Source organism: Montipora capricornis, chromosome 5 (genome assembly GCF_036669925.1).
Source record: "Montipora capricornis isolate CH-2021 chromosome 5, ASM3666992v2, whole genome shotgun sequence".
Taxonomy (NCBI): domain Eukaryota; kingdom Metazoa; phylum Cnidaria; class Anthozoa; order Scleractinia; family Acroporidae; genus Montipora; species Montipora capricornis.
In genome coordinates, this window is record NC_090887.1 from 9,642,979 (window position 1) to 9,652,978 (window position 10,000).

The window sequence follows — 10,000 nt, forward strand, 5'->3', positions numbered from 1 at the left end:
TTCGTATCTTGCAACACTTTTTACACTTCATCAAAAGATGAGGAAGTTAATTGCGTCTTGACACATTGAAAAAAATACATGGATATTTTTGTGATAAAAAGGAACTCACCCCAAAGGCATGCAAAATAATGGTGGTTTTATAGTTAAGGATAGTGACTTAGCAAAAAATTAACCCTTGGAGTGAATGATTAATTAGCTGTCCTCTAAAGAGTTATCTTTCCTGCTTTAATAATGAGACTAAAGCGACGATTTGGAAGACTTGACACTTATTCAAAGGTAATGCAAATTTAACCCGATTATTCTTTAATAATATGTCTTTATGCATAAAAAAGATACTGTATGCTTTGCGAGTTATAAATAATGTTTTTCATTACGATCGAGGATGATAGACATTTTTTCTCTTCCCCGCGGAATAATCGTTATTAAAAGAAAAACGATTCTTTTTCGACTTTACGACTTAACGTTAGTATGATCTGTCGAACGTGACTTTAAACTGAATCTTATCGTCCGTGGACTTGCTTCTGTACTCATCTTCTAGGAAAAAATTCTCTATGGTCCTACGCCGAATTTTCAAGAACAAGATCGGTCATTTGGTGGGAGAGTCATTTTCAAGTTTCGATTGCAAAGATCTAACATCACGCGTTTCAAATAACTTACTTGATTTGTCAAAGTTGAAAAGCGATTTTTCAAACCAAACTTTTCAAGTTAATTTCATTTGTATTGCCGAAAATTTGGTCAAAACAAAAATGGAGGAAATATCGATCTTAGGGGACGCCCAGAAGAAGCTGCTTCTAGCGTCAAGACTTTATTCAGCAGTTTGTTGCATTAAGCTTGTAAACAATAGAGATAGTCACTGAGGAAGCAACCCGTGGCCTTAATTTATGACTGGCAGTTTTCTTAAGTACCCACAAAGACCTAGCTGTCGTTAGTTTAATTGTCCGGAGAAAGCTCGGCAAAAATTTCTGGCCGCATGCATGTTTCAGTTGGGGTGCAATAAAACCCTGGCTGACTTCGAAATAAAAACAAGCTTTGCATTTATCTTATTTTTCTTTTCTTGGTTTATGAAAAAAGGAAAAAAAGACGGCATTTATCTTATTTTTCTTTTCTTGGTTTATGAAAAAAAGAAAAAAAGACGGACCAGAAAGGGTTTTTGTGATTTTTGCGAAACAGTTAGGCATGTGATTAATTTATATTAGCTAGAGCTTCATAACTAGTTTCTATAAGTACTGTGTAACCTCCACCAAATATAAGCGTTCTGTGGTAGTACCATTAACTCGAACGCTTGGTTCCTTTGGCTGCTACAGACTTTCTTCTTTGTTATGTTTCATTCAGTGTACAGTTAGCCCTGTTTTTACTTATTTTTATTCTTATTGTTGTTGTATTGTAATTAAAAAATGTGAATAAAATGAACTTGAACTTAGAACTTGAACTCTAGCTTCACCGGACCGGCAATTGACTAACGCCATTTTTCTTGTCAAGACCTGCAGTTGCAACATGGCTGAATGACGACAGCGAATTTGAATGTACTAACCCCAGCTAAACCCGAAGTAAACAGTTTGTTACAAAGCTTTATCTTAGTCGCTCAGCACAACCGTCTCTTGCCTTTTTTCAACGCTTTTGAAAATAAGACGATTGAAAACCGTTATAAGACCTTAACTCTGAGAAAAAAAGAATTTCCATTTCAAAGTTTTGACAATAAAGGTTAGTTCTTTTCCATAAAAGCTTGCCAAGAGCGATTTAAACAGACTTTTGTGTTCGGCCATTTTTTGTATGGGGGCCGTTTTCAACAGCAACTTTTTCACTATCTAAACGACCTTTCGAATTTTCACGCATGGCAAATGGAAGATGGATCTCTTCCGGAACAAAATCCGTTTCAACTTCGAAAATTGGTCAACCAGAACCTTTCGCCTTTTTGAGTTTGAAAACTACTTGTTGGAGTTGTGTTTGGAAACGGTGCGTCTCGGGTTGAAGAGCTATTGTCTTATGCACAGGTCTGTATAATAATGGCTGTCAAGATTAACAATACCCATCCAGGAAAACCACTCAACTATAAAAAAGTCACAATTAGCGGGAATTTCAAAATTATCTTGTTGGCGCAGCTGATTTATTCAAATACGAGACCAATTCTTTCTCGTACCTATTCTACGCGAACTGCAATGTGGATCAGGATCAGGGTTCTCGAAGGCTTCTACTAAGTCTGCCAGCAGGTGATCTTTCGGCTCCCAGGTGTTTTGGCTGGCACAGTATCCATGCCGTTTGACCATGTAGTAAGGTCTGCCGTTAAGAATCTTTTTGGCCATAATGCGCTCAGCTTCGAAGTGCCAAGAACTTCAGGTTTTCTTTCACATTTACGGCCACGGGGAATCGAAGGCGTCTCAATGGACTTGTAAAATCCTTGACGCGGGCGAGAACGTTTCTCCATAGTCTTTTGTTTGTCACTCTTAGCTAAAAGTGTTTATACTGTATCTGTAGGTTACTGTGGATTTTATAATGACAAATCATGGAACAAGGTTTCAGGTTTCAGGTTTCAGGTTTTATTATGTATCTTGCATAAAATATCACAAAACTATGCAATGCTCGCAGTTAGCAATAGCTAGTCGAGGCGAGCATTGCTTACAATAAATATTCCAGATAAAATGGTTACAAATACATAACTACACATTCACATGAAAATAAATAAATAAATAAAATAAAATAAATTAGTTTTAGAATACAGTTAGTGCAGTGTAGAACAGCTTAAAACTTGTACAGTATAACATAAATAAACATGAAAAAAGTAGCTTAAATTGAATAAATAAATTTTTAACTACCTGACATACTAAACTAAGGAGTCAAAATTTGCCAATATTATCGAAACATCAATGTAATCATCATATTTTAGCAGTCTTTGTAAGAGGATATCATCAACATTATTTTTGAAGTTAGATTTTGACATCTGGCGGACTTCACGAGATATGCTATTCCAAATTTTAACGCCAATTCTTGAGAAAGATCTTTTTTGAATATCTATTCTCGAACGTTTAAGAAAATAATCTCCTCTTTGCGATGATCTCGTCTCGTAAGGATGAATATCAGCTTGATGGGTGAATAGGTTAAATATATTAGGAGGTGTCAATTTGTTTGATACATCATGCATAATCACAGCCACAGATTTGAAATAGAGCATATCTAAAGGAAGAAGACGAGAAGAAATGAAGAAAGGTATTGCATGAGATTTGTAATCAGCAAAATACATTAGGCGAAGAGCTCGTTTTTGAAGGGTCAAAAGTTTAGTTCTATGAACTTTTGCAGTATTACACCACGCTACTATACCATACATTAAGTATGGTTGAATGAGTGACTTGTAGATATGGTGTAAAGTACTCAGTGGTACAAAATGCCTTATCCTAGAGATGATACCAATTGATTTACTTATTTTTGATGCAACATGAGCAATGTGGTAACTCCATGAAAGATTTTCATCGATGAGCACGCCTAAGTATTTGATGAACTTCTTACGCTCCAAAGAGATATAGCTATTAGTGTGATGGTCAAACACCTTTAAGTTTACTTGATAGTTCAAGATCTTTTGTCTTGGTCGAAATATAACAAAGTTAGATTTTTTTATATTCAATGATAACTTATTAGCAACTAACCAGTCATAGATCTTACTAAGTTCTGTATTAACCTTAATCTCTAGCTCCCTAAGGTTTTTATCAGCATACAAGAGGTTAGTATCGTCTGCAAATAAATAAAATTTAAGCTGATCAGAACTGTTAGATATGTCATTTATGTAGACGAGGAAAAGCAACGGTCCTAGCACCGATCCCTGCGGGACTCCTGATAATATTACTTCCTTTTTTGATATGTTTTTGGCTCCAATTTGAGTTGTTTGTTGCCGCCCAAGCAGGTAAGAGGCAAACCAATTATTTGTTACCCCGCGTACACCGTAATGGTCCAATTTTTGCAATAATATTAAATCATCTACCGTGTCAAAAGCTTTCTTTAAATCAATAAATATGCCGCATGAATACATCTTATTGTCCATGTTATTTTCAATTTGATTAATTATATCTAGGATAGCATGCTCAGTGGAACGCTTTTCACGGAAACCATATTGTGAATCATTGAATATATTCTTTTTCTCGAGGAATGATTTAAGGCGATAATACATAATTTTTTCAAAGATACGGTTGAATACAGAGAGAAGTGATATAGGCCTATAATTAGAAGGATCAGTTGGATCATCGTTTTTGTAAATCGGAATTACTTTAGCAAGCTTCAACTTAGTTGGATAAATTCCGTATTCGAGTGATTTATTCAGTAGTACAGACAAAGGTTGGCTAATAATGTGTTTAGCTGATCTTAAAATATGAGTGGGAAAGGAATACAGTCCATGTGCTTTATTTTGAGGAATAGTCACTATTTCCAGTTCAATTTCAGAAGAAGAGACGGGGTTGAAAAAGAAAGAACCAGGGGAATTTACCTGAGGGAGATATTCAGAAAATTGTTTAATTGGATATGGCATTTTAGACGCCAAGTTGTGTCCAACTGAGGAGAAAAACTTATTCATTATATCAGGAAACTCGGAGGTATTATAAGATACTTGCTTGGTTTGTGGACATTTTAAAGAGGTTATAACTTTGTGAGCTTTACTCTTACGACCTAAAAGACTATTGATGCCCTCCCATACTTTTTTAGTATTTTTCAAATTGTCTTCAAAATATTTGTGAAAATACATTTTTTTGCTTATTCGTGTGAGCATCAAAACTTTATTACGATAGGTCTTGTAGGCATCAGTGTCACCCGAAGTAAAGAGTTGATTTTTGATTTTAATTGATTTTCTAATTCCCTTAGTTATCCAAGGTTTTGATATTCGCTTAATCATGCGCTTTGAGACTGGCTTTAACGGTGCGTGCTTGTTGAGAAGATCATTTAATTTATTATAAAATTCAGAGAAAGATTTATTCACATCAGTGTTTTTTGAGACTGCTTGGATCAAGTCAAGTTGGGAAAGGTCGTGTAAAAATTCTGTTTCAGAATAGCTTGAATAATCCCGTGCTAAATTTTTGTGACAATCATGCTTGAAAATAGTTTTATCCGAGTGAAGAAAACAAAATTGTGAGAAGTGATCGGTTAGATCGGAAATTATGTTGCCACTGGTTTTATAATCTTCAAGATTACTTATAAAGATATTGTCAATAAGTGAATAAGAATTATTATACACTCTTGTTGGTTTATCGATTGTTGGCATTAAGTTAAAGCTTTGCAGGGAGAGAATAAAGTTTTGAGCATATTTACAGGAATGAAAACGGAGAAGGTTTAAATTAGTATCACCCATGAAGATAATTTTCTTCCCAGAGGCGCTAAGTTTTTCAATTGTTTCATCAAAATATTCTTGAAAATGTTCTGGTGAATTGTGCTGTCTATAGACTACACCACAAATCATATTTGATTTTTTTGGCAAATGCAACTCAACCCAGAGAGCCTGATAAGCTTCATTAGAGGTTTTTTCAATAACTGTATATTTGAATCTTTGATCAATGTATATGCCAACACCTCCAGCTGAAAGGGGCGTCGGCACATACTCAAAGTTATAATTAGGTATCATGGGATTAAAATCCAAATCTCCAAGCTCATTTCTTATTCTAGTTTCTGTGATTCCAATTATGTTAAAATGAAAATCAAGTTCTTCTAGTAAATGGGTTTGAAATTTTTCTAAATTACTTTTCAGGCTTCTAATATTGGTATGAAAAAATGAAAGTCCATCGGTTGAATTAGACGAAATCTGGAATTGTCTTTTAAAATGACAGAAACTATGGGGAGAAAAGTATCTACAGCTGATAGCTGTGGTATAGGGATCAAAATCAGACCTTCTATCGGGAAAACTGTTTAGAGGAAATATATCCAATTCATTAAAGCTTGGTAAACGCTCAAGATATTTCTTGGTAGGGAGACTTGTGTTTAACAAAGGAAAGCCGCAGGATCGAAAAGCGCCAATGGCGTTCCATGTAGACCCGACTACCCAAATTAGCATACTCGAGCAAAAGTCATGTTATTATTCTTAAAAACGGCGCCATAGCTTGCAGCTTCGTTACATTTCTTAGCAAAATGTTCTACTTAAAGCTTCTCTTTTTTTTTAGGCAAATTGTTCGCTCTTTAAGTCGTTTTGATTTTAGTTGAAACTGGCGACTTCAATTCAATTTTGTACCATGATCTGAATATTTTCATAATAAAATAATCACCTCTTTCGGTTAGTTGCTGTAAAGAGAGAGAAGTTAAGTCCATCCAATTATAACAATGTAAGCTTTCCACTATTCATGTGCTGTCTATATATTGTTACGTATTTAAAATTAGTTGCATTCTTGCTAAGGTTGTTAGGAAGTGGCTCTCTTGTTGTTAACGAATGTGGACATGCGAAGAGGGCTTCTCACCAAAACATTTTCTTTCAATTTAAAAACCAGAATGTGAACAACCTCTTGGCATGGAATCTGGTGCAATCAAAGATGCGCAAATAAAAGCGTCTTCTGAGTGGGATCTAAATCACGCCGCCATCCAGGGAAGACTTAACTTCCAAAATACAGAAATAAAGCGAGGTGCCTGGTCTGCAGAGAATAACGATGAGAATCAATGGTTGCAGATTGATCTCCAAGCATCCTACACTAAAGTGACGGCTGTAGCGTCTCAAGGGAGAAATGATTTCAAGCAGTGGGTTACAAAGTACAAACTGCAATACAGTAACGATAGAGTTACCTTCCAATACTACAAGGAACAAGGACAGACCGTTGAAAAGGTAACATGTGACGATAGGCAATTCGTCATGACCTGCTTTGAAGAAATTAACAGTTGCAGTTTTCTACAATCAAACCCTAAAGTTCGTCTACAATACAGGCGGACAAGCCCGACTGTGGGAACAATCTATCTTTGCCTTTTCCTATTAATTTTAGAACTAGTTCTTTGAATAAAATAAAATAAAAAATTATTAAGCTCCCTAGCGTTCTTACCGTGCCGGGTGGATGTTTCCGTTGCCCATTCTCCTAGTAATTATTATTGATTGGATGTCGTGTGTACATTATCAACAGGCGGTGGACTTTCTTCCTTGTATCCCTCATTGGTTATGCTATAGATCATGAACTCATTAGCCAATAAACAAAATATGTCGGTCTTCGCATCACCATTTGTCTTATCTTTTTCCATTTAGGAATTTACTGCAAATTGCGATCAACATTCAATCATATATCACAAATTAAACCCACCAATCCAGGCGCGTTACATCCGATTCCGACCGGTCACTTGGCACGGACACATATCAATGAGAGTGGAAGTCTATGGCTTCAAACAAGGTAATCATGATATAATTTTTTTCACTTTTTCCATCCAGTCTACAATAAACGAAATAAAAAGATGAATTAATCCGAATTTAAGTAAAATTATCCATCAAAAATGTTTAAGGGTCACTTTGAAAGTAAAAAAAAAAGCATTTATCTGGACAGCTCACATTTTGGTGTTACGAAAGGTCATGGGCAATATTTATATGCGAAGATTGCCTGAACATAAGTTCTGTTCCACCACTTGATCGGGATATCCATGGTGTTGTAGTTTAAATTATAGGTTTTTAGCCGCTCTAATTCCCCTTCATGCTTTCCCGTATACCCTGAACCTGATTTGTGATGTTTTTTTTTTTAATTTGCCTTAGTGTGGGCCAAGTTAATGAAAACACCTCTAAAGTAAGAGATTAAACAAAGTAGATTACGAACAAGGTTCAGGTGCCGAAACGTTTTTAAATACTACTATATCGCTTCTCTTTTATTTACGAAATGAAATAAGCTATAAGTCCACCTATCTAATACCCCGTTCACACCAAAGCTTAAACATGTTTAAAACTTGTTTTGTTAAACAGAGTTAATAAGACTGGCCGTTCACACTGCGGCCGTGTTTAACAAAACACGTCTAAAACCGTGTTTAACAAAACTACCTCTCGAGGTAGTTTAACAATCGAGTTTAATAAAATACTTTCAAAATGGTGGCAGAAACCAAAACTCGCGGAAGAATCTGGGAGCACAAAGAAACCCTCCTGTTACTTGAAAATTGGGGAGACGAGAATATCCAGCTCCAGCTAAAATCATGCACAAGAAAAAAGCCAATATGGCTAGAAATTGCGGCATATCTTCGAGCTGCAGGCTATGAAGACAGAGACGACGGCAGCTGCAAGACACGAATTCACACTCTGATAAGCGCCTATAGAAACTACAACGACGAATGCAGCAAGACGGGAAATGCCACACCACAGAAGAAGCCGGCTTTCTTCGACGAAGTGGACGAGTTTTTGTCGGACAAGCCATGTACCAAACCAAAGGTAATAATAAAGTCCGCAAGAATTTCCATAGATGCGGTCGATGATGAAGAAATAACAAGCGCAGAAAACGTTGAGCCGAACGTAAACAACCCTGGCAGCAGCAAAGAAAAGTCAGAAAACCCTCACAAACCTCTGAATTATTTGACAGCGGTGACAGGTAAGAGTTATAAAATGCTCTCCGATTGGAGGGCCAGACAATAGAATTGTGTCCAAGAGCTACATCTGACGACGTCTGTGAAAGTTTTGTTCAAGCAGTATATTTGAATACCGTACATACATACATACATACATACATACATACATACATACATACATACATACATACATACATACATACATACATACATACATACTTTATTGACTTTCCCCAAGGGGCTTTTAAAAGACAATATTAACACAAATATATTCCTATTTACAATTAAAAGATAAAAGATAAAATTTTAAAAATTTTTAAAATATATAAGTATTAAATTACAGTTCTTTAAGTAATTTGGTCCTCAAGTGATTTTTAAAAACAGTGACTGAATCAGACAGTTTAAGAGAATAATCTAAAGAGTTCCATAAATTAACTATTCTATAATAAAAGGTTCTTTGGCCGCTAGCGGTTTTAAAAAGTGGAATGTTCAACAATTGCGAGTTTCTGGTGCTACGACCGCTCACCTCGGCTCGCTTTAAAAATTTTGAAGACAGATATTCAGGGGCGTGGCGCGTCATACATTTAAAGGCCATTATAGCGCTTCGGTAATATAACTGGTTTGCCACAGGTAGCCAATTGAGCTCTTTACGAATAGGCGTAATATGGTCATATTTACGCGCGCCGCTAACAATGCGGCAGGCGAAGTTTTGCACAGCCTGCAGTTTGTTAATATTACACTTCGACGTGTTTGCCCATACATTGGAACAATAAAATAAATTTACTAAAAACTAAAGAGTTGATAATCGTCAGGAGTGTACGTTTGTCAAAAACATAATTCTTGATCTGATATGCGTACTGTACAAGCAGATACAAGACAGGTGTATCCGTATTACAGTGTAATATTGAGATAACTATACCATAAATCAAACATTTTTTATTTCTCTCTTGGCCATAACGTTTATGCAACCCATTGAAGTTTTGGCGGTCGCCATGGTGTTCCTTCAGGTGCGACGGAAGCCGATGAAACAAAGAAGCCGGTACCCCGTCAGTCGGCCGTATTGAAGGCAAATAAAAAGAGGAAAACCGCTTCTGATGTATTTGCAAAGTTTGATAAAGTGTTTTGAGTCCTTTGTGGAGTATCAGGCGAGAGGAGGAAAGAGCGGAGAAGCGAAGGAAGGAGGATCAAGAATTTCTCCTGAAACTGGCGCAGGTTCTTCACAAGTAGAACCAAGTACCTGCGTAAGTTTCTTGCCATTTTGTGCGAGCTATTAAAAGAAATTAGACTAGCTTATGAGCGATTTTGAAACTTTCATTCCTTGAAATTATATTTCTTATATTGAATTTTACGGCATCCGAATTGTATCGTTACTTAATTCGCTGTTATTTATTGCTCAAAATGTTTTGGCTCATTTTTTTAACCGCCGTTTTCAATACTGTTTAAATATTAAGCTTGGGTCTCCTGTGCCTGTTTTTGATGTTGGACAGATATTTTAGTATCGAGTCTGTGTACATGTTCATTTGTAGTGTAT

The 10,000-nt window shown here is 36.1% G+C and overlaps 2 protein-coding genes across 2 annotated transcripts in view; one reads left to right on the forward strand and one right to left on the reverse strand.

Moving 5' to 3' along the window:
* The window catches only part of LOC138049405 (uncharacterized), a 28,907-nt gene extending 20,282 nt beyond the window's left edge, over positions 1-8,625 (reverse strand). The window contains exons 1-3 of the mRNA XM_068895656.1: positions 8,466-8,625; positions 7,236-7,361; positions 6,984-7,099 (exon numbers count right to left, since the gene is read on the reverse strand). The gene's annotated coding sequence lies outside the window, so the exon portion shown is untranslated. The remainder of the gene's footprint in view (positions 1-6,983; positions 7,100-7,235; positions 7,362-8,465) is intronic.
* The window catches only part of LOC138050192 (protein sidekick-2-like), a 103,584-nt gene that overhangs the window by 624 nt on the left and 92,960 nt on the right, over positions 1-10,000 (forward strand). The window contains 2 exon segments of the mRNA XM_068896649.1: positions 6,444-6,772; positions 7,181-7,322. Of these exon segments, the coding sequence (XP_068752750.1) occupies positions 6,444-6,772; positions 7,181-7,322 (471 nt within the window).